Genomic DNA, 25,441 nt, shown 5'->3' with positions numbered 1-25,441 from the left:
GAGTGGATCGGATAATGGCCGAGCCGCCCTCTCGACACCGAATATCCTATTAAACCGAGAACGATATTTACCCGATCCCGCTCGTATTTCTTTTCTCGCCGTTGAAACGGCGAGCCGCGTTCCTCTTTCGTCGGGCAAACAAAACGTAAATAAATAACGACAACAGCAGGGGCCAGCGAACTCGCGTTCGCCAAGTTCTCGCGGAACTTTTCGCGAAGCTGGCGCGCGAAAAGCTATCGCGGCCGATCCCGGGAAAGGAACGGCCAGGGAACGCCAGATACGCCCGTATAACTTCCGAGTAATCTCGCGTTGTCGGGCGCGGGACGATAAATTCGCGAGGGAGAAAGAAGAAAGTCCGGAAGTCGGGCACCGGTGCGCCTGGAAACTCCGTCGTTTGATCGTCAGCAGTTAGAACCAACCCGAGGGAACCAAATAATCGGGACAGACGTGATTCTTCGAACAATATGAATCGGCGCCTGCACTGGGGCAACCCGCGCTCCAGCGCGGTCTACACACGCGATATGCAAATCCGTGGGTAAACGCAACCCGCGCGCAATGTGAATCACGCTGCTCTTTTCCTAAAAAGGTCCTTTTAATTAAAGAACGGGACAGAGATATTATAACCCATTCGTAGGATCACTTGAAAGCAATCGACATACATTTATCGAACACCAAGTAACTGTAGTCACGCGAGGGATATTAGAATTCATCTATAGATCATCAAACTTGAAATTATTTTCTGTTACAGATACGATTTAATGAAATAAAATTTTGAAATGCTTCCTGAGACAATCTAGTATTCTATATTTGAGCTTTGTGCGCCCAAGTTCGATACTCTTGTTTACCTTGCAGGTGATGACAGATATTAGGTTGTCCCGAAAATTTCTTTCGCTACTTACATTCCGGCTGTTTCGTGTGGCAGTGTTTGTATAAATAGACTACCTTATCTCTTAGAATAACCTTGATGTCGTAACAGTAATCGAGCAAGATGGATAGAACCCGTTAATGTAACGCAAAACATGATACAGTCTGTACGTATTACTCAGTAATAAAACGAAAGAAACTTTTGGGACAACCTAATAATTCCACCCCCTATCTGTGTCCCCGTGGGATCGTGAATTGGAATTGTTATTGTAATTGTTTCCGTGCATCGTTCAGCGCCGGTGTTCCTCCATTTAATTAGGAACGTGCCACCTTTATGACTGGACGCTCTATCGATTTCTCCTCGGTTAGTCGCGTATCGGATACTGGGAAAATGGCACAGTTGCTCGCAACAGTGAATCCGCGACAAATTAATCGGGCAAGTAACCAATGCACGGCTAATGCGGGCTGAGCGCCAAATGCTGTTTCTAACATAATCGAATTTGCAGCTTGTCTCGCATGCGTCGGATGCAACGGGAACTCACCTATACGTGTCAGCAGCGAATGGCCGACTATACTAATCAAATAATTCATTTCCGCAATCTCGTATCGCTGACAATAACGACTCCAGTTACGGCAGCCGCCGGGATTATTCAAGAATAATTTAATCTTTCAGTGGGCAGATGTCCATTGAACAGAGTTCGACGTTACGATACTTACGCATCGCTATAAATCGATGGTGCACATCATTTACATCTCGCGGTATTAATGAATCATGATAAAAATTGTTTAAAATAAAGATTTTATAGACATAAACAGAATTTCTGATTTGTCAAGCCAATTCAGTATTATTTTGGGCAAGTTCCTAACGTAGAGTCGGTCTAACAAATTCTTCGCACACCTCGTACAAATTTATTATTGTAACATAACTTTTGTTTTCGCTCGAGAACACTTTTCAAAACATTCAACTGTACGAAAATGAAATAAAAACAAATCGTCCTTCGTTATCCTCTTCAAATGAACTTGGATAAGTGTTTTTGTAAATAACATCTTCCATACTTCCATCATCGGTAAACAACGCGAACGATTTAACGTGAAATCTGCGTCATTAACGCGTCCTAGAAAAGTTTCGAACAACGTGTAATGAACTCGTATTTTGTAAAGTTGAACAACAGGCCGCGCTCATACGGCTGAAAGTATTTTGTACATCAGTTATTGGGGGCTTTTAAACTTTTTTCATTTTTAGGGATAAAGCATAGTTTGCTCCGAGCTTTAAGAACAATCTGCATCGTTTTCAAAGGATAACGCTGTTTAATTGGCGAATAGGAAACAATGGTTCACGTGCGCTCGTTAAGTGGTGACATTATTCGCAATTTTTTATCACAGACAAAAAATAATTGACATGAATTCCGATTGTATAAATCATTTTTATTTTGGTAACAAACATGAACGTATCCGTGATACCTGAATGTAATATGAAATTAATTAAAGTATGCTCAAGTAAATATTTCGTTAGTGTAAATATTTATGAAACTGAAATGCACGAGATAAAAAAATGTATTAAATGTTGTCGTTTTGTAACAGTATACTTCTTCATATGGATTTTCTATTACAGTGGCGACATCACGTTGCTCTCTGTAAGACTTGCTCTCAACTGCGATGGTGGTTTAATGGTCAGCGTAGTTGCCTTCCAAGCAGTTGATCCGGGTTCGATTCCCGGCCTTCGCAGGATTTGTTTTTGTTTATGTAACACTTGCCTTTAATACTCGAACAATCAATATGATTCTTGTCTATATCTACAGAAATAGTAAATCTCAGCTGCGATGGTGGTGTAATGGTCAGCATAGTTGCCTTCCAAGCAGTTGATCCGGGTTCGATTCCCGGCCATCGCAGTGGATTTATTTTTGCTTTTTTATTAAATTTATTTTTCGATGATATCCACTGTAATTTTCTTTTAAAATACATTATATTTAAAAATATATTATCAGTATATAAATTATTATTGATTAAGTATTTTAAAAATTAAAAAAAAAAAGATTTCCGATACCGGGAATCGAACCCGAGCCTCCTGGGTGAGAGCCAGGTATCCTAGCCACTAGACCATATCGGATTTGCTTACAATATAAGTCTGCTTACGAGTATACATAGTCACATTTGGTAAAATCCTTAAAATGATAAAACATATAATTATTTTATAATTATTCTGTTTAAAATAATCTGTTGTTCTTTGGAAGAATATTTCAATTCTCATTCTGTATTCCTCGTTCCATAAGTTTTGTTTGTTTTCCATTTATTATATACCCACTTTTTTTGATAACATTTATCGATGTTCTTCTCCAATGATATCCTTTATCATGTTTCTGTATAACTTTGTAATATGCTATTGATTTAGAAAATGTGTTTTTTAAAAATCCGAGGGTAACCTGCGCCGTATGATATCGACGACCAATCAGAAACAACGAAGTTCCTAAGCAAAGCTGGCAGCAGTGAGCACACGGCGTTGTTTGACTCATGCATGCTGTACGTACTGTGTCAGTTCAGTCAGTTTACTTCTTGGTTGTGAGGTGATGTGATATAGTTGAATGGTGTACCAATTAATCAGCTTTTCAAACAAAGGCCTCGTAAAACGTAGACGTAGTTCGATACGTTCAATAACCAGCTTCGATAAAGTAAGAACCATATTCAATACTATTCAATAAATTTTTCAAATAACCGTGAGACCTATAATCGAACTTCGACCAAAGTCATTGACCGCAGTATTCGTTTACTCTTTAAACTTGATCTTGAGGACACTTACAAATATAGTATATAAGTTGTCTCGATTACACATTTCAAAAAGTGGAAGTTATAATTTGGGTTCCAGGAAAATCGAATAAAAATATATTTGTTTATAATTGGCGTTTTATAGTAACGTTTCTTTCATTGAAGAATATATTTGCACGTGTTTATTAAAAGTAACATTCCAGGTTAACATATTGCTCCTTTTTTTTACGATTTTCATTCAATATTTGCAAAATGAAATAGAAGCATAGCTAAAACTTGTGTTAATTTTTGTCAAGGTTTTATCAACATGAAATCCTTGGATTTCTATATTTGGATAAGAGAAGGAGTATTCCTTATATTTAGACAGTATTTTAGAACTTTTAGAGTGCAATCAAAAATCTTTCTTCACAGATAATCTTATTTGTAAAATAATTCAAAGAGTATGATATGAGACGTATTTAAACAATACAATAATGGACAGATTGCATCAAAATATTCTTAAAATTCTGCGAAATAGTATAGTCGCAGATATGGATGTATATAACGGTATCATAAGTCCGCTAAAATCAGATTACATATTAAAAGACGACCACATCAAACAGATACAGGCTGGTCAGTCCAAAGAAGAAAGGGCTAAAATTTTATTGGATATACTTCCAAGGTATAACTTTGAGCATATATAAAGACGATGCATTCTACTGGCACTGAGTTAAGCAAAAGGTTAGGTACAATCTGCAACAATTATGTCTCAAACAATATTATATTGCATATTTTAGTCGAGGTCGATTTGCATTTGAAAGTTTTCGTGAGGCTTTACGTCATCATTACGATTGGCTTAGCAAGGAAATGGACATACTCGAGGAAAGTGGAAAAACTGTGAATGATGTACAACATGTTACTACACCCATCCTTCCTCCAATTTCACCACTGACTGTGATCAGAGAACGAAAGGTGTGAAATGTACAAAACAATAAAATATTAAACATAAATTATTACAATTTTCTGAATATTCCAATTGAATCATAGTACAGATAACATACTACTATTTAATATTTTCTAACTTTTAAGGAAGCATGTAAAAACTAATGTTGATTAATCAATATTATTTATTTTATATGCATGCTTGTGGAAACAAATCGTGTAAATTTAAAAAGATGTTGGTAAATGTTCTGTTATACTAATTAACCCCCATTAATGTATAAGTTCTGCATAGAATAAGATCAATATTTCATGACTGCAGATGATAGAATTAAAATATTATTTGGAACAATTACAACCAAATGGATATGTTGTACTTCATGGAATGAAAGGATTTGGTAAATCGTGTTTAACAGCTAGCACACTGAAGGATACAAAATTTGTAAGAAGTTCGTTTTATGTAAGTTTTACAAATGAAATGTATGTTTATATAAGAAACTGAGTGACAATATGAAAATCTTGTTCCATTCTTTCAGAGTGAAATATATTGGATTAAATTTGGATATGAACGACCAATTAATGAGGAAATATTTATCCAATTAAACAGGCTTTATCATCTTGTTAAGAATTTAGAATTGTCATCAGAATCGTCAATGCCAGAGACATCAACGGATTCATTAATTTATTTCTTGAAATATTATTTTAACAAAGAAAAGCATTCCCATGCTTTGTTAATTTTAGATGATGTTTGTGATAGTAAAATAATTGATGCATTTGATTTTGAATGCAAAACATTAGTAATCACTGCTAATCTCGATGTTGTACAAGGCAAAAGATTTTCTAAATTTGAGGTAAAATATTTGTAATATTTATATTCTTCATTCTATATTCTAAAGAAAGAAAATCGTTTTCGTAGTTGATCGACGGCTTCACCGAAGCGGAAACTTTAGGTCTTTTTGCTAAAGTGTTAGATACAAAAGAGGATAAACTTCCATTTGAAGCAAAACGAATTCATGATGAATGTAAAGGAATGCCCTTATTAATAGCTATGTTTGCCGCCCAATTCGAAGAATTTAAACATGACATGAAATTGCGCCCACATAGATGGAGATATTATTTGAATTCATTAAGAAATAAAGACGAGAAAAATCGGTAATATTATCAACATATAACGAAGTATTAATTCTAACTAAAAATATTTTAATATGACTTTGTATAATGTATACATTCTATTTCAGTGTAATTAAAATATTTTTGGAGAAACAAGAAGCAATTTTTAATATGTGTATAAAGGAACTACCAGATGAAATGAGAAAACGTTACGAAGAATTAGTTATTTTTAGGGAAGATGTTAATATAACACCACAGGTAAACCTATAAATAGCCTGTAAAATCCTACAGTTTATTTAACGAATCTTTATATTTTATTAATTTTATAGACTTTGGAGATTCTTTGGGAGGGAGCTCCATTTGAAGTTGAGGAAATGATGCTAGACTTTTGCCATAAATCTCTTGCAGCTAAGCAATGGAACAATGAATTGCATAGCTATATCTATGGTGTTCACGATTTATTACTTTGTCACCTTCGAAAAAAATTTTCACAAGCTGAATTAGTAGAAATGCACAAATCGTTAATCGAAAAGTATCGTAAATACTGTAATGGTGATTTTTCAAAATTACCCGCCGACAATTATAGTTACTCGTATATCGGATATCACTTGGAGCAGGCGCAATTATATGATGAATTTCCTAATATATACTTCAATTTTGATTTCATCCAAGCAACAATAATTCATAGTGGATTAAGTAATTTGTTGATAGATCTGGATAATTATAAAAAATATATTACAAAAAAAGATCCAATATTGGAAGCAAATATGATCGATTTAGAAAGATTTTTAGAAGAACAAGCAAGTATCATAGTGAAACACAGGCGCAAGAACTGCCTAGATATAGTTCAAATCGCTATGAATCATCCTTATGAAGGCTATGTCAAAGATACTGCCATGAAACTAGCAAGTGAAAGATCTAAAAGTTTATACGTATTTCACAATAAAAAATTGGGACAGATGGATATGCCATGGAGTGAGGAAATATCAACAGAAATTCGTACGTCGTGTTTTACGTACGATCCAAACTTAATTCTAATCGGGAATGGAGCGGGTGAAATACTTTTGTGGGATAGTTTCTACAAAAGACAAAAAGTTTTCAGTGGTCACGATAAAAGTTGCAGCATAAAGAAGATTGTCATGTCTTCGGAAGGCGATTGTTTTTTGTCGCTAGATGATCACGGTATAGTAAAACTTTTTAGACTTTCCGACGATGAAAATTATGAGCAAAATCATATTCCATTAAGTCCACGGCAAAAACAATCTTTTTGGAGTGGAATATTTACTAGCCAGATTCCGCACGACGATAGCTCAATAGTGTTTTCTGTTAATGGTGAAATTATACTAGATATGACATTTGCACATGACAATAAATATATAGCAGCTTCTACAAATAGAGGGACAATAAAAATTTGGGATCGATATGGAGAAGTGTTATCAGAACATCATCATAATCCGCAAGATAACAGTTGTCTTAAGAATGTAGCATTTTCAATGGAAAGTAACTTGCTCCACATAATGGATGAAACACATGGCGTTTTAATATCGTATTGCAGATGTGGCACAAAATATGAATATCTATCGCAATACAATCTAAATTTGCTAAAAACGAAAATTATATTTTTCCGTATTGTCCCGGAACAGAATAATTCCTTATTTATTGTTACCGAAGATACAGCCGTATATATAAAATGGTTCAGACGATACAATGACCACATGCACAATTATGAAAGACAAATAAGAGCAAGTATTGAAAATAAAAAAATCGTTTATGTTTGCGCTACCTTAACATACGATGGTCAATATTTGGTTCTGGCTGATTCGAGCGGTTTTATAAATATATTAAATGCAAATACCGGAACACAACCAATAGCCATTTATAAGTGTCGTATTTCTTCTTTGGATACATATTGGTTAAAAGAAGAAGGGTACCATATTATTTGTGGTTCTGAAAATCAATTGCTTCACAAATGGAAATTTCCAGTAGCAGGGGTCTGTAAATCGATAAGAAAACCTTTATTTGATGCGGCGGTCCAACAGTTTGGTCAACCGAATACCGTTGTTACGGAAACTCCTTCAAATACTATCGTCGCATTAGTTGGCGACGAAGTAATAGCAGAATCTAAACCGATCGACGGAAAAATATGTAACTTAATTCTTTCATTGGATAGAAAGAAAATAATTTTTGTTACGAATAAACACGTTGTTACTTTATTTGATATAGAGAAAAAGGAAGCCATACCTATACTGAACGTTTTACAAAACATAGAATTTATAAAATGTATAAACATACAAAACAGTAACATAATTGTTTGTAGAGAGACAAACGATAATTTAAGGGTAAGTTCATACAAATTGATTGTATCGTTATTTATAACACTTTAATAATATTTCTTTAACACCTATTTCATCACTTGCAGGTCTGGCAAAATAAAGAACTAACATACTTAGTTCAAAATGCCGGATATATTATTTCAATTCATGAGATAAATGAAAGATGTATACTGACAGTAACACGAAACGGTATAATAACACTTTGGAATATCAATAATACGAATTGGATACGACGAGACAGCGTAACCAATGGTGGTTCGGACATCGTCACTACTTTTAGTTGCTTGAGTTGTAGAAAAATTATTCTAGCCGTATTAAATGACGTGGGAGATGTAGTTTTATACAAACTACAAGAAGATACGATAACGTTACCAGCGTGTATAAAAATTACTGAATATTTCAGAACGAGATATACACAAAAACTGACGTGTTGTGAAATCTCACAAAAAGAACAATATGTAGCTATTGGCTTTGAAAACGGAGATATTTCCGTAAGTACACGGTATAAATTTATCGTTTCTATAACTATGTTGAAACTATCAATAGAATTCATACCATCGTATACTTTCAGATTATTGATATATCAATACGAGAAGAAATACATAAACTATGTTTTCATACAACGGCTGTTACTCAACTATATTGGGCTCCTTCCATAATCGACGTCCCTGTTTTACTTTCCGTAAATTCAGATGAAGTAGTGTGGTGGAATATTGCGTTGACTATCCGCACGCATAAGCAACAAAAAAGGCTCAGAAGCAAAATTAAGCATAGTATTAGTTCTCCTGCTGTCTGTCAAAGTGCAAATGTTGGCTTACATATGTCTACTAGCTGCAGTGTAGACTCAAATATGTACAGTATGCAACCTCAAGCGGAGGATAATACTACCATGAATGGTGTCCATAAACTAAGTAAGTACTGGAAATTTATCGAAGGTAAAAATCCACAACAGCCAGCATTATTAGCTGTTGTCGAATTACCTTCGAATTTTCTTGCAAAAATATGCATATCTACCGATTTCACAAAGTTTGTTACAGTTGATATATATGGATCCATTAGCACGTTCACATTATGTGGATATAATTAACCATGACTACTGTAATTAAAGATTCCTATAATGAATATTTTAAAGTTTGTTATTGTAAAGGTGCAATAACTGTAAACATTATCAAAAATATGAAATGTTTTTTATACAATTTTTACTTGTGATTAATTAGAATAACAAGTTGATACTTGTAAATGGTAGATATGGTTATTATATCAAAGTGAAATATTTCATGAATAGGGAAGTACAATATAGATAATATTAGATAGGTTGATGGTTTATACCAATTAAGTTTTAAGATAAGTGAATTTGCATACAACTTATATTGACTGATGCTCAAGACTATGAGAAATACGTAAACTTATTTACAGTAATCCTATCTCTACTGCCACTTGCATTTACAAGAAAATTAATGGATCTCTTACTTTTACACATCTTTACATGTGTAAAAGAACAATCACAATTGCATTTTTGACTGCTTTTTTTTTATACTGTACTTTTAAAATCATAAGATTCTCTCGAACATTTTGCAAACCGTTCATCCTACACGTTTCAAAATATTTGTGCTATTGAATAATATTTCTCATTATGGCGCATCGCCAAATGAAATTCGCGCATTTTATTCTACTTAATGTTTATACGGAAGTTCTTTTTTTACTTACATCGAATAATCATACTTATATTACGATTTGTGTGTGTATACACTACAAATTTATTTCGTAAGTCTTATTGCAATATAAAATAAATATAATTGTAAATACCAAATGGATAAGATATATTTAAATCGTATAACGTTGAAATTTTATTTCATTTCGATTTAGTGCTATCCGATAAAAAAAATTCATACATAAGTATGATTATTAACATAGAAGAGATGTTTTCCTTCGGATAGGTAATATGTCTTCAACAAAAAAATTGTTTAAAAGTAGATTTTTCTTATTTGATGAAAAAAAAAATTATATATTTAGAGTAAATTAAAAAAAAATTTCAGTGAATTTTAAAATGTTTATTAATTGTTTATATCTGATAAATTGTGAAAAACGTTCATATCTTTAAATTTCGTTTGTTTTCAAATTATATAATATTTTCTATTTTTAATTTGAACTACGTGCCTTAAGTGTATGATACACATGTTTAAAGGGGAGTAAACACAAGTGTTCATAAATTGTACGGAATGTTTAATATATCTGTATATTCTAATTGTAAATTTACCTGCCAATTTATGACATTACTCCCTTCAGGATACATTTATATTACATATATATTTTATATGCTACATATAAAAACTCGAATAAATCCTAAAAATATTTGGCACGTACGTGCATAGTCGGATCGATCAAAATTTAGTATGGAATATATTTATTATTTCCACCGTAATCGAACAACTTTTTGATAAGTTATTTTTATACAGTATCCTTTATTTCAGTGCCTCGATTTTTTCAGCTTTACTGAACTATTCGATCTCATATTACTGTACTATTAGGTCATCTTATAAATTCGTGTCGATTTTTGCATCAATATTTTAAATATACTAAATTACAAGACATCCAGAAAATTTCTTATCGTTTCAGTAAAAGTTTTTTACTATTCAACGATCTTACGATCGATAGCATTTTCTTAAAACTGATCTCGAACAGCAGTGCATTTATCTCTTATTGCTGTGTCTAAAAAGGTAAACTATCGCGAATGCATTACACACGAAATTTTTGGTTGGCCTAATATTAGTTAATGTTCCAACAAGATAAGAATATCTAGTGTAAGAGAACAGTGGTATGTAACAGATGATGTATATGTACGCAATTATTTTATACAAATTATGTTATAGAATATTACATGTTTATTCGCATGTATTCTATGCGTGCAATCGACCGTGATCACGTATACATCGAAATGTTTATCAATATTGTGATATCGGAATACATACGACCATGTGTATTCCTTAAACGAAGTGCAGTTTACGGGAAATGCGAACAATAGTGACGCCCGTCAGCGGCGGCAACCATGTTTGTTCTGTAAACATAAAAAGTTTGCATTCTCTCGTCAAGCTCAATTTTTTATACCACTTATTGTATTACTTTCGAACCTATGTATTTTAGTTGATGCTACAAAAAGTGTATGTATTTTAACCCAAATAAAACTGTGTAAATACATCCTCGCTTTCTGTGTTCCCACGAGATCAACGGACCCGTCGCAGGAAGTACGTTTATGGACTATATCGCAATGTATAATAGCTACACGTGGCTAACGTATTAATAGGAGACGAAGAGACTGACGTATGTACGACTTGGCACTAAACGAAGTGTCCAATTTTATCCTCTAGGCCAATGTCGGTTTACGTATTCTAGCATGTATATCGATAGTATTATTATCAGTGAACTTAGATCGACTTCATTGGCATACCTGAAGAGTTCCTTGTATCGAAATGTTACGCGTCGATGGAATGACGCTTGAAAAAGAATCGCAAGGTGAAACGGGAATGTAAACTCATTTCACAAACTAGGAAAGGACAACTGGCTTTCAAAAAAGGACAAGTATGTCACGACGAACAGATACAAACGTTAATCTTCTAAAATAGTTAATTTTATTCCTCACCTATTATTCGATGAAAAATGTTGCTTATCCCCGCGCGCGCGTGTCGGTGTATCAATGACGAATAGCAAACATAGCGCGTCTACGGTTGAATCAAAGGCTGAGATAATTTATAAAACAGTGCTGTAATCGATAGTATCTTTACGTTGCGATTTTCAATTATAATCTTATCTACCTTCCCAGATCGCGATATATCGGATAGAACATCAGGAATGTAGCCGTATGAAAAATGTAATTTGGTGATAGCGGAGATAACATCGATACGATTTTATAAATATGTACATTTTATAGCGTCAGTAGGATTATCTTCTCACAGACACGTGGTTACATCGTTTACAATCAGCAGTCGTTGAACGCCATAAATAATTATGTAGTAATTAGTGGTGGATAATGGGTTGTGGTCCATGAATTCTTTATTTTGAAAGCTCTAAATTATACATGATAACAATTTCATAATTATACTGAATATTCTAACTTAAATATTATAACATATTCAAGTGTATTTCATGATATATAGTAGTTTTTTATCTCTTTTTTGAACTACACTAACTGAGCCAGTCCATTCATTCCCAATTTCGCTCAAAGTAATTGCCATGATTCTTTCAGGCACTTGTTAAGACAACATGCAAGTAATTAATTAAAAACAGAAAGTAAAAAAGGACTTCAAAACTTTCGAAAGGTATCGCTACGAATAAAATCAAGTAAATGAAGAAAGTCATAGGGGAAAAAGTACTAGAAAAGAACCCATGGGTCACCCTAGTGAATTACAATTATCCATCGACACCAATCGATGGAAAAGCGTCTGTTTAATGAGACCGGAATAATCTGACGTGGTGTGGAAATGTGGGGATGCGCACAGCAACAAATACGAGCTCAAGCGTGTACATATAGAAGCGTAGCGCTTTAGGTCCCGGAAATCAGAGCGGGGAAAGGAAAGGACGGACTACCCGTGCGGACAGCACGGCTACCAATCGTTGCACTTCGCGATATTCAGTCTCAGTGTGCGGATCGTTGTACCCGCTTGTCGTTTCCACGTTCACTCGTTTCCCCGGCAGATCTTCGAAACGTTCGACCTATCTTTTTTTTTTTTTACTTTTTTTTTCCAAATTTTGCTTCTCAATACGGCGTAACCAACGCGTGAACGCGTGAAAAAACAATGTCGGCTATATATAAGAAATCGGTTCAAACGATTGGCAAGTGCGTGCCCGAGAAGTTCCAGCCACTGTGGAATCACCCAGCTGGTTAGTAAGTTGTCACTGATTCGCTAGATTTATCGGACCACACCACGTGCCGGAATCATATGCGCTCGTACCACTGTACAACGTGCATTTAGACAGATTAGCATAAAAACCACTTCCCGCGACGTCGTACGAATTCCAGGCATCGACTATGTTGCCCTCGCTCGTGTTAGAACGTCGCGTTGTGTACGTAAATGAATGTCATCTCGTGACACGTTGCTCTATATCGTAGTAATGTCTGGTTCAAGGTCTCATAGAAGATATCCATGTTCTATCAATGGAACTCGATTTTTACCACAGGCTACGCAGCATTTTCGAAGTTAGAAATTTGCAATTATCGAGTGTAATCCGAGCGACTGACACGATTAAATATTTATATCGACCGATCGAAGCACAAAGGTTTATTTACAACTTCCGTGGCGATACGGGGAGGTTTTCGACTCGGGTTAAATTAACCTCGGTTATCACTGACGATGTTAATATATACGAATATAAAATGTGCGGAGAGATAAGAGTTAGAAATTATTTTTGAATAAATTAGAAGACGTACAGTGGCCACTGAGAATTATGTAAACCAAACTGTTCCGATTCAACGAATCTGAGCTTAATTTAATAATTTTATCGATTCCACCAAGCACTTGCCATTCGATTACGCGTACACGCTTCTTGCAAAATACACGTCGTTCCGAAATAGCATTCTAATCTTTGCGTGAATTCGAAACATTCGCGCAGCTCGTATCTCCGTCACGTTTTCGATACTGTCAAGAATATTATATATCGAGATTGTCAAAACGAGGAACGTAATAGCAGTGTCGACCTATTTTCCCCTTTCAGGTCCGCAGACTATATTCTTCTGGGCACCAGCTTTTAAATGGGTCAGTAATCATTTTGTCGTTTTAACGTCTTCCTGAATGTCATGTACTCGATATACATTTTCGCAATAACGACACTGTTCGGAATAATCACAGGAGCCGCGGCACGTTTCTTCGATAAGATTTATCCGTTCTATATAACCGGTGACTACAATAACCGAATCAATTTTATTCCAAGGTAGTCAAACGCGCGGTTCTCTGACGTCGCTGGCAAATAAACACGTTACAGAAATATTTCTCAACTATGAGGAGGCTGTATCCGCATGCAAATGGACCTGGTCCAAATGCGACATTGACACGTGCCGTGGCGGTTCTTGCGAAACAAACGACTAACGCCGTTATAACGATCACCTTTGATAATTCCGTAACGGTTTTTTTCCTTCCGTGACTGGACGCAAAAAATCAATATCACGTTGTTACGTTAAATCGATTTATGTTATCCTGCACGAAAATGTTCCGAATGAAAAATTAGGAAAGCTAGTCGGCAAAAGAATTTATATTTCATAGTTACTGGCCTTCTGCAAATATCACAAGTATTTTCGAGCTTCGTTCAGTTTTGTAACGAGAAACGCGATAATAAATACGAGTATGTAATCTAATCAAATCTATGAAATCTGTTCTTGTCTATTACAGTGTGTATTGTAAATTGAAAACTTGATATATATATAATTATTATTGGATAGAAAGTGATTTACAAGGTGTATTATATTAATAATTTCTTAATTTATCATGTATACTGTCGAGCTCATAATTATTCGTATTATATATATATAATACGAATAATTTTATATATATATATATATATATATATATATATATATATATATATATATATATATCGGTGTATTATATTAATAATTTCTTAATTTATGATGTACACAGTCGAACTCATAATTATTCGTACCCTCAATGTCCACTAAAGTAATTTAATCTAAGTATGTACATGTATATATTTATAATGGAAAAATTATAATAAGTATAAACAGACGTGCTCATCCACTTTACTCGATTAAACGACTTGTATTTACTATTACCCTTCCAGTTATGAAAATAAATGAAAATGAAAAATATTTCTTCTGTGAAATTAAAGAAGGAATCCGTTATCGTATCAATGCCCGTTTGAACAGTGGCTCGAACCATTTTGGATTCAATGAACGAATTTCCCAGCGGAAAATCATATGTGCGCGCGCGCATGCTTTAACAAGTTGTGGTCGATCTAGCTGAAAATAGGTCAATCTTAAAGTAAATACTCGCAATTTGACCCATATCGCTGGCCCTTTCATTTCTTCGTCACCTATCCAAGAATACAGTTTCCTATTGTCTACTGTAACCATTCACTGTTCGCCAATCTTTATCTCGTTGAAACGCACTTTGCAATTTACAGGGGCTTGTAATAGCTGGCCTCGGTGATCTGCAGAGGCCAGCAAATCAACTCTCCGTTAGCCAATCATCTGCCTTGGCCGTTACGGGTGTAATTTGGACTAGGTATTCCTTAGCAATTACGCCGAAAAACTGGAGCCTTTTTAGCGTAAACCTCTTCGTCGCAATAACATCTATCTACCAAGTTACTAGAGCATTAAAGTAAGTACATGCTTCACGAATAGAATATTTTAATAATTGCGCACGAATGTACAATCTAAATTGACGATATTACGAACCAACGCTTGCAATTATCACGTTACGACTTTTTCGATTTGAGTCGTCTTCAAAGCAACAAAATATTACAATTTAACAAGGTTGAATACGTAAAAGTATGCGACGAGTATTTTTTCTTGGATCGAATCCATAATGAAATGTATAATTAATTTATTATTAAAACAAAATTCTAAATTTTGTAGTATTTCTTATGTCTCACGTATCTAATTGATCTAATTTCGAAGCGTCGTTCACTTTTATCTACCCAAGACGAATTGCGTAGCGTTATGCTTCGCGTATTTCGCTAGTAATTAATTTCAGTGATAAAACTATTTTTGCGTCCCTCGTAATGATAAGAGCTCGACGTTACATAATGTAGAATTATTTATGAAGAAGGCCGCGGATCAAAATATTGAACACTCGAATCTCTACTGGTTCGCTTTGTGCACGATGAATTATTTATAACAAACGCGTTGGCGCGACGTGGGAATGCATTTCGAATTACGTTATTTCCTTTTAAATAACTTGCTCTGGACGATATCGGAATATTTAAAGACGCTTGGAATTACTGCGACAATTTCCAGCGACATTATCATCTCTATCGTCTCTAGATTAAACTGGGTCAAATAAAAGTTCAATAGTTTAGAAGGGGCCGTAAGACGGAATTATCGAAAATCTGTTATATACGTCTCAACGGTTTAAAACATAATCTTATAACAATTTGGCGCACATTGTGTTAAATTTAATCGTCGTAGTTTTCGTATTGGTTATATAGTGGGTGTAGAATGTATTCGTACACCGATCAATTTCCCAAAAAACTTTTCTGTGAAATTGTAGTTTCTTAACTTCTTTTTTTCTAATCAATGATATTTTACATATTCTCGGAAGTCTCTAAGATAGATATAGTCCAAACAACATTTTCTAGTTAATATAATTTGTGAAATTAACAAAAAAATGCGAAAAGTGGGTAAAAGTATAGAAGCAATAAGTATTTGTACGATTCTTATGACGAACCATTTACAATAGAGTTTGTAATGTAAACACATTAATTTATTGCTCCGTACGAATTAGAAAACATCAAATTTCCAGTAAAGTACTTTTAAAAATGGCTCTAATAGCGGAATTGAAGAAGATCCCACTTCGAATAACTAATAATTTAGTTGATTTAATGCTTAGAAGGGTTACAATAATTATATAATCAAAACGAAATCCCACGAAGGAAGTATCATATACTTGTAAATTAATGTAAATTTCTTTTTTTTTTTTTTTTTTTAATGAAGTTTTAAAAATTAAACAGTTGTCCGAATACTTGTTGCTTCAATATTTCTATCGATTAATTGTTTTTCTTTTTGTTAATTTCGTAACTTACATAAATAACTTTTTTTTGTAATCTACCTATTCTAGAGTTCCGAGAATATGTAGAATACCATTGTTTATAAAAAACAAGTTAATAAATTACAATTTTACATAGTTTGTTTGGAAATTGATCGGTGTACGAATACTTTCTACACTCACTGTACGTGTATCATTTTTACAGGTTTAATGTTAATAAACGATCGGTAATAAAATATGATTGATTAATGTGGACAGTATAATTTTTTCTTTTCAACAGTTTTTATTTGTTGGTTGAGCGTTACGCGTACATGAAAGCACGAAGGACATGAAAGAAAATATGGCTACTATCGGAGCTTTATTTACGGAGGGTGTTCGATGTGACGACCATTTATATCGCGACCGTTTCGTAATCGATGCATCGATGATTATTCCCCACGGTGCAATGTGACTTTGTTTTTTATATGACCCCGCAGAAAAAATGTTTTTCCATTTACATTTTACATGCGTTCATTCGCATGCACTGATCACGTTACCGCAAGCTTCTGTCATTACTATTACGTAAAACATGCAAATGAAGCTTCGTTTTACTAGACGAACGATATTTTCTTTGTACATCTGATAGGAAATGTATCGTACTAAACTGTGGCAATTGAATTCGCTACAATGTACATTGAAATTGTTTTGTAAAAGATAGAAAATGGTTCTGTCTCCGTGAAAAAATACTGCATATTAATAATTATTTAATAATAATTTTTATTTTTAAGGTATCAACGTGAACACCCAGCGGAAGCAGCAATATCGATGGAGAGGAAATAGTGAATATATTCGAGTAATACACATTCCTAGGGATAAAAATACTTAATATAGATAATTAGAATATTAGGACAAGCTTGCAGGGCGAGCGACTTTCAACCATTGCGTAATGTTTAATAAAAAAGAATTCACGCTTAAATGAGAACAACACAAATTCATAGTATTTATTGGACATCAACTCTCAGTGGTTTTGAAAGTTCCAAGTAGTGAAAATTGTAAATATTTAAATTCAAGTACACGTACACATCGCCATACAACAAAATACATCGAATGTTAAAACAATCATCAATACACTAAAAACAAGTAATTAAAAAAAAAAAAATAAGCAATCATGAAAATTCTAAAAGCAAGCAATCACAAAAACCCTATAAACCAGCAATAACATAAATACAAAAAAATAAGCAATTGTAAATCAGGAATATAGAAAATATGAATGTAATAGTTAGTAAAAATTCTCACACCAAAACTCAGGAAACTGAAGACACCACAGAACTCTAGAACACCGATACTCAGAAAACCTGAAACACCATAAATAGTTCATTGACACTCAGGAATCATGAAACACCAACAGTAGCACTCTAATATATAAGAAGCTTTGACACACACAATTTGGAAATATGATGCATCAAAATCAAAACCTTATCATTAAGGAAACTGCAATCTCTAAAACTAGCAAAATGTTCGTGCCAAACTGTGATATCGAACGTAAGGTGCTATTCGTACCTTTATTCCACCTAGCAATGTATAAATTCTAAATCCATTAGCAATGTATAAATTCTAAATAGAATAAGTACAAATATCGACAAAATATATAGTATGACTCCAAAAATTCAGTACAACATCTAATGCCATATATATATTATAAACCAAGACACCAATGATAGTACACCAGTCTGTAGGTATAACATATTAGACTTAGGTACATTTGTTCATGTACAAATCTACCTCGAAGTAATAACTTACACTGCTCGTTGTAACGATTCGCAACACTGATGCTGAAGAAGTCGAAGAAGTGGGAAATGTACAAATCGCATACTGAGTTCGATAATGTTATAACTGCCTTGTATAGATTTAATAAAGTAATATATTTTTCTATAAAGTGGGTAAAATAATATTATTACCTTTGCGCTCACTTTTATTCCTGTAAAACTATTTGAAGTCTCGTGTCGTATAAAATCAAATTAAAGTCAACATATATATATTTTTTAGAAACGCAGCGCCATCTAGCGGTGAAGGGTCCGAACTAATTTCGGAGTATCGTCAGCGCCTCTATCGGGAAAACGCCCAAGTTTGTCCTCAATTAGTTCCTTTTTATCTCGTTAGATGGAGCCATTATGGAAATTTTAAAAGTGCATGTGGCTCCATCTACCATGGAACGGCTAAGTTTGTAGCAAAAAATAGTTCTCCCAGTGGCTGCTAGATGGCGACTGATTTAATTAGTGGCGTCATCGGTGGTAAAACGTCCAAGTTTGTAGTGAAAATGGTTCCCACTATTGTTGCCAGATGGCGCGACTAAGTAAAAAGGTTGATAACTATTGCTGGATTAAATAATTGTTCATAAAAATTATTAATTATTAATTATTATTACATAGCAACACTATATTGCAGTGTTATAAAGGAAAAAATCGTATTGATTATGCATTTATGAAAAATAAAGTATAATTGATTAGGAGGTATTCGTGGTTCCATCTTACGGAAATGGTGAGAACTATTTTTTTCTACAAACTTGAGCGTTTTCTCACGGATGGCGCCACTAATACAATTATTTTATTTTTATTTTTAAAGTGCGTAGATATCCTCTACATTTCACTGTCTCACATTGATAATCACAAAATAAGCGTTTCCTTATAACTAGTTTACAAAATATTATATGTTAGGAATTACATGTTATTTGTAACTAAACCTACTTATACTTTCCTTATTCCAGAGGTATGTATATTAAACTTTCGATCTATATTTGTGAGCACCGTTTGAATATATATACTTATTGTAGTTTATCACATTATTTGTACTAGGTTTTCCTAGCTTGACGCACCAATCTCTTTTAATATTTGTAGATAGGCTAAGGATTTGCTACCATTTGACTTAACTTTCTTTTATTCGCCTTGGTTCAGTCTTTTTATTTAATACTTCTGTGTGTTCTTATACATATATTTCAGACTTTTGGACTTCTGTTACTATTATAATATACAAAAATATAAATATTTAACAAAAATACAATATGAATACAATAAAATAAAATAAAAGTATCTTAATTTATTGTTAGTTTCCTAACGTACTTTTTTTTTTTAACAGCCTTTTGATTATCTCTATAGTATCTCTCTTTGCTTACGTATCTAAATCTAACTAATAACGTTTAACTTTGTACCATTCGTTTCTTCCTACTTTGGAACTTCTCCATGACCTATTAATACCCTGCACATAAATCCCGGTTATTTAGTTTCAAGTGCTATTTTGGCATTTTTCTTATTACTCTATTCTTTTATTAATAGACTTGAAAAACTTAACTATGGTCTTCATGATTTTGATTTTATTGAGTTTTATTAGCTCTATCGCCGATTTTCCTACTAATTCTATTTCCTTTTCCAGTTTCTCCCATATTAAGCTTCTCTCTTGATTGTACAAGCCGCAATCAAATATTACATGGTCGATGTCTTCGTCCGCTTGGTTGCAATCGCACTTGCCACACAGCTTATAAGCCTATACTAATACAAAAATTAACTCAGGTTCTGGGTGCACCAAATATTTGTATAATCTATTTTATTACGTCCAATACTGCACATTGCAACAGAATAATCTAATCCTTCCACGAATTATGTTGTTACGTTTCCATAAAGCTTGCCTTCTGATTGGTCGAACAGCTGCAGGGACATCAGTAAAAATGGCTCGAGACGAAGAACGATCGCGCTAGTAGCCCTCTGGCGTCTGGTTTAGTAGGCGTTGTCACGGCGCAGCACGACACGCGCCATCGAACGTAGCAACCGCGCAGTTCATGGTTGCGCGGTTATCAAAAACGAACTGGCTTTGCCGTCATTCCGATCCCGTAAGGGTATCAGTAACGTTCCTGCTGCCGTAGAAGATCGGAAGAGGAAGACCGAGACATAGTCTACCACGCACATTCGAGTGTCGAAGCTTTTGACGCATCGTTGAAAATGTTCACCGGACTTACGAATCAGATGTCGACGTGGATGGGCAAGAAGGCCGAGGACGGTACCACGGAAATGCCGGCGGAGAAAAAAGTTACATCGCCCGAGGGAGTCGAGGGAGAAGTCGATGGGGAAAGGAAAGATAGGTGAGTACCACAGTGTTAACCTATACGGATCTTAATAGAACATCGAACACCCTAACTCGTTTGACGCAAGCTTTTTAAAACGAAAGGTTTCAACTTTTCCTATTCCGGGATATTCTTGTCCACGATACTGGCACTCTCTTTTTCGCTTGCACGTAACCATCGAACGTATGTATGCACGTATTGCGTTTCAATGGTGATGTTTCTCGCCTGTCAAACGGGAGCGGGTGTTTCAACCGGAGATTCACGGTTCATGGTCAATCGATGCACGGTTGCTCGATCTTTTTGCGCATACGTGCGTCGCGTTGAAACTTTTGGTACAATCGTCTCTGCATTTTTGAGATTAGATCGATAACTGGCCCGCTACTTACGTAAAGTACTACTCATGCGACAATGTTACAATGTCCCAGTGACTCCGAATGAGGTTAACGTAGACTCGAAACAGTTGTTACATAGAATCTTCTTTCGCTGTTCTTACGCGATTGGTAGTGATCGATGCAGTCTGCAAGGATTGTCTGGAACTGTCAAAATGGTTCTGTCTGATACGTGTATCGACAGTGGGCGCATTCGGAAGGGTTAACGATTTGTCGAGACTATTAATATTTCAGGATACACGTACTCTCAATGTATCTCGAATGTATCGTTTTAAAATTAATAGTTGAACTCCAACTTCCTGGGATGTTACATCATGTAATCTATAGGTGCGATGTATTCGTCCGCATTTCCGTTTTCGCGTTTAATTTTTTTTCGTAATAGGCGATTCGTGTTTTCTCCTCGAAGACGGCGAACGCGAATCAGTTTATACATGATATCAGTTAACTTTGTGTACGAAATACGACATTTACAGGGCCATACCCTGAATGTTACGTCACGTACCGCGAGTATTGGAAAGGAATCGTAGGAATCGAGGTTCTAATTACGATAAATAGAATCCGCTTCGGTAGCTTCTGCAGTACACGATATTCAGCACGGCTTATCCTTTTGTTGACGGCAAATGACTTTGTCGCCATTACGGTCGTTCTCGTCGACGCAAAATCGTCGATTTTCGTGTCCGTGGTTCACAGTGTCAATTTTTTGATCTGCGTAAAATCGGCTCAATTTTCAAATCTTCGAGTTGCTACGTCTATCGAAGATTATGGGTAATTCAACGAATATTTATTTGCTGTATCGAACCAAATTATCGAAACAGAAGCACGGACAAAAATTTTCTTCCCTTTCCAATGCTACCTCGAGTTTTTAATTTCGAATATTGAAACTGAAATGAAACGTTTATTTCAACTTGCTTTCGTTAGGAGACCAATTGTTTACTATCAATTAAAGGCGATAGAGTTTAATTGCATCTGTAAAACTCATTTTCATTTTAAAGGGGATGTACCACGAAACAAAATTACTCGAAATTAAAAAATTTTTAGCAATCAACGCAGCATGAAAACTATACTTTGAAAACAAATTTAATTCGATGCGAAAAATGTTACAAAGCGTGTCCTTTTAGGTAACATAAAAATGGTCCAAGGCTTTTGTTAAATATAATTAAGTCGATTTTATTCAAAGGTTCGTCGTATAAAATGCGTAATAAAACCAGCGTGGAGATGCAATTTCGGCACAAAGCTTCTCGATCAATCATGTATCAAGGAGAAAATTAATAGGACAAATATGTGTTCATACTGATAACATCCGTCTTTCATCAAATATTTTATTAAATGGTTAGTTTCTGGACAGGGTAGAGGCAAAGATTCGAAAAATAGATGAGTAATAAAATCAAGTAATATACTCTAGCCAAGAAAAACATTAGTCTTTGATTTCTAATTCGAGAAAAATAAGATCGTACACTTTTATTTTCTTGTTGTTCATACTGATAACATCCGTCTTTCGTTAAATATTTTATTAAATGGTTAGTTTCTGGACAGGGTAGAGGCAAAGATTCGAAAAATAGATGAGTAATAAAATCAAGTAATAGAGTCTAGTCAAGAAAAAACATTAGTCTTTGATTTCTAATTCGAGAAAAATGAGATCTTAGTAATTTTGTTCAAGAAAATAAAAGTGTCTATTATTTTCTTTATTTATTTATTTTTATATTATATATTATATTATATTATATATAGATATTTATAAATTTATTTATAGTGCAAAACCAGAGGTACTAATTCGATAATTGAAACGTCCTATTCGAGGCATTTAATTTATTAATTATTCTTGGAGATGTGTTTTAAAAAGACATACGATTTATCACGAAATAGTCAGACACTTTTATTTTCTTGAACAAAATTACTGACTATTTCGTGATAAATCGTATGTCTTTTTAAAACACATCTCCAAGAATAATTAATAAATTAAATGCCTCGAATAGGACGTTTCAATTATCGAATTAGTACCTCTGGTTTTGCACTATAAATAAATTTATAAATGTCTGAAGGTAGTTACGAAACAGACTCCATTCGTAAAATAATTAATAGCCAGCTCAGGCCTACGAAATCATCTTCCAATTATCCACGAACGTCATGTTTCCGCTTTTAGCACGACGAGTAAAGTAATTTCACAATGAAAATAAATAAAAGAGAGTACTCTTCGGAGTAATTAGCTTCGGGTGCCCCGATAAATCTGGATCCGCCACTGCGCGAGAGGTCGGAGCATTTTAAAGAGTTGCGGCTTCGCCCCGTTAATTTAATTCCCTTTATTCGGGTTCATTGGAGTATTCTGATTCGCACGGAGGCTGCAGCGACACTGGTCCAGTGGCGTCTGCCTTTCGTGCCAGATATGTATGTTATCGAGCTGGCTTTTAATTCGCGCTCGCCTCATCTGTTACAAAGGGCGAACGTAGAGTTGGAAACCCGGAGGGGAAGAAGGAAAGACTGTATTACCCCCTGCCTCGTTGTTGAAACAGCCCCGCGAACACGCCAAAGGTCGTGCATAATTCAGTATTCTTCGGGGTCAATTGCTCGGGTTGATTTCATTCCGTGGATCTCCGGGATAAACATTTCAGCACGCATCGAGAATCGAGTGAACGTCGATTTCCGTCCAGGGTGGTATTTGCTCGCGAAACATTTTTTCGCGATATCCACGGACCAGGTGTGCCTGATGGAAATTCTAATTTTCAATCCAATTACGCGAACCTTCGTTACGCGATTGTTCTGGCACATAATTGGGACCTGTAGGACCAAATTAACTCTTCGCAAGTCAATTTGCATTTACAGGTTTAGCTTCCTATTTGCGGTACGCAAAAATATCGAGAGATCGCACGTGTTTTATCGAACATTTTTAACAGCACTATCGAAATTACTTTGCACCGTAGAAATAGGTTTCTTTGTACTTGGTAGTTGTTCATCGTTCGTCTACAATTTTTATCGTATTGGGTTGTCTGGAAAGTCCATGCCGATTTTTAATAGGCGGTACAGATCTGAATATATCGGAATGGTTGAAAACAAATAACATGCGTACATCCCCTTAAAAGGTGGAAAAATTGTGGAACAGAATGATACATGTATAATTCAATAAATATATATCAAAATTCAAACGTGTCTTTAAATGTTTCTTAAAAATTGCCACGAACCTTCCGGACAATCCAATACATGCAATTTTAAGTTTTTTTGAATTGTATGATCTTTGTCGAGTTAGAGTGCGTTCTTATGGAATATAAAAATGATTGGAGTTAGTCTTACAGCTCGATGAATGATGTTCAAAGGAAACGTACAGTAAAATATGTATGTATAACTACGGTAAAATAGATTGTTCGAAATTGTTGCGTATTAAGAATGTGGATCGTGTCGAGGACAGGAATGGGGTTGAACGAATGTCTTCTTGTTAGTTCGGATAGTGGAGGTTCTAGAGTAGAAAAGAAAAAGTAGAACGACTTAGGGATCGAACGGCGACATGGTCGCTGCCGAGGGACTCGTGCAGCGTACGAAAAGAATGCCGAAAACAGTTGGAACCGATATTCCCAGGAACGGGGTGGGTAGTAATCTTTTATATAGGTCGCAATCGATACCACAGCGAGCTGCCCTCGCGCCAAACTGTTAAGTTTCGTATAATAGTAATGAAAACTCGCTGCTTCCCAACACCTCTCGTATTCGCAGAAATTTCGCGCACGGACTTCCCCTTTACTCGATTTAATCGGTTGCATTTTCCAAAGAAAGAGCAAAACAATTGATCCAACATTGAATCGTACGAATGAGTACATTCTACAGATTTAATCGCAAAATAAAATTAACTGGAACGCAGAGAGGGCAAAGAATTTAAACGAGGAGTTCCGTTCTTACGAGTAGGTAAATGTAGTTCAATTTCATCGTTCCTTCGTTTGCCATATATTTCCAATGAAAAATGTAGCTCGTTATTTAGAGATCTTTCATCGTCTATTTTCGTTCACACTAGTCAAACTTGTATTGATTCGTTGAGCTCTATTACCAGTGACAGATTTTCAATCACCTTTCTTAGATGCATAGAAGCTTCAATCTGGACAAAATTTATCTCAGTTATTTTATACATAAAGATACAGATGTACCTATACTAAATTTGTAATAGACGTTATATAATCATTTGAGATATAAATATGAAGAATAGTATTCCACACGGATGAAACCATGGGTCCTACCTAGTATATTAGGTCGTCCTAAAAGTTCGTGCCATTTATACTTCTATTTCTCAAA

The 25,441-nt window shown here is 34.8% G+C and overlaps 3 protein-coding genes and 2 non-coding genes across 9 annotated transcripts in view; 4 read left to right on the top strand and 1 right to left on the bottom strand.

Moving 5' to 3' along the window:
- The first annotated feature begins 2,400 nt into the window (after positions 1-2,400).
- On the top strand, positions 2,401-12,731 carry LOC128873341 (apoptotic protease-activating factor 1). The gene is made up of 11 exons (XM_054116858.1): positions 2,401-3,530; positions 4,036-4,285; positions 4,401-4,575; positions 4,865-5,002; positions 5,079-5,393; positions 5,459-5,694; positions 5,781-5,910; positions 5,982-7,991; positions 8,072-8,476; positions 8,557-11,561; positions 12,226-12,731. The coding sequence occupies exons 2-10, from the start codon at positions 4,098-4,100 to the stop codon at positions 9,070-9,072; spliced, it is 4,113 nt and encodes a 1,370-aa protein (XP_053972833.1). The 5' UTR covers positions 2,401-3,530; positions 4,036-4,097; the 3' UTR covers positions 9,073-11,561; positions 12,226-12,731.
- Positions 2,682-2,753, top strand: Trnag-ucc (transfer RNA glycine (anticodon UCC)). The gene has a single exon. It is a non-coding gene; the product is annotated as a tRNA-Gly (tRNA).
- Positions 2,900-2,971, bottom strand: Trnae-cuc (transfer RNA glutamic acid (anticodon CUC)). Its single transcript has one exon. It is a non-coding gene; the product is annotated as a tRNA-Glu (tRNA).
- Positions 12,603-18,611, top strand: LOC128873342 (uncharacterized). Its single transcript, XM_054116859.1, has 4 exons — positions 12,603-12,860; positions 13,692-13,732; positions 15,114-15,310; positions 17,464-18,611. Exons 1-4 carry the CDS (start codon positions 12,776-12,778, stop codon positions 17,513-17,515), a joined length of 375 nt encoding a protein of 124 aa, XP_053972834.1. The 5' UTR covers positions 12,603-12,775; the 3' UTR covers positions 17,516-18,611.
- Positions 18,612-20,466: 1,855 nt separating this feature from the next.
- LOC128873761 (synapse-associated protein 1) overlaps positions 20,467-25,441 on the top strand; it is a 115,173-nt gene continuing 110,198 nt past the window's right edge. For 2 of the 5 annotated variants that reach the window (XM_054117586.1, XM_054117589.1), the window contains exon 1: positions 20,469-20,804. In XM_054117586.1, the coding sequence (XP_053973561.1) occupies positions 20,665-20,804 (140 nt within the window). In that variant the 5' untranslated portion in view covers positions 20,469-20,664. Of the gene's footprint in view, positions 20,805-25,441 lie in introns of all 5 variants that reach the window. The other 3 variants (XM_054117585.1, XM_054117587.1, XM_054117588.1) reach the window with 3 other exon arrangements.

This window comes from Hylaeus volcanicus, chromosome 3, assembly GCF_026283585.1.
Source record: "Hylaeus volcanicus isolate JK05 chromosome 3, UHH_iyHylVolc1.0_haploid, whole genome shotgun sequence".
NCBI lineage: Eukaryota > Metazoa > Arthropoda > Insecta > Hymenoptera > Colletidae > Hylaeus > Hylaeus volcanicus.
This window is presented reverse-complemented; position numbering and strand designations above follow the sequence as displayed.

Excerpts from the sequence above, each read along its gene's own strand:
- LOC128873341 (XM_054116858.1), top strand. The coding sequence starts at position 4,098 with ATGGACAGATTGCATCAAAATATTCTTAAAATTCTGCGAAATAGTATA. Across the intron at positions 4,286-4,400 it reads TTATTGGATATACTTCCAAG|TCGAGGTCGATTTGCATTTG; the intron begins GTATAACTTTGA and ends TGCATATTTTAG. Across the intron at positions 5,003-5,078 it reads TTGTAAGAAGTTCGTTTTAT|AGTGAAATATATTGGATTAA; the intron begins GTAAGTTTTACA and ends CCATTCTTTCAG.
- LOC128873342 (XM_054116859.1), top strand. The coding sequence starts at position 12,776 with ATGTCGGCTATATATAAGAAATCGGTTCAAACGATTGGCAAGTGCGTG. Across the intron at positions 12,861-13,691 it reads ACTGTGGAATCACCCAGCTG|GTCCGCAGACTATATTCTTC; the intron begins GTTAGTAAGTTG and ends TTCCCCTTTCAG. Across the intron at positions 15,311-17,463 it reads CAAGTTACTAGAGCATTAAA|GTATCAACGTGAACACCCAG; the intron begins GTAAGTACATGC and ends TTTATTTTTAAG.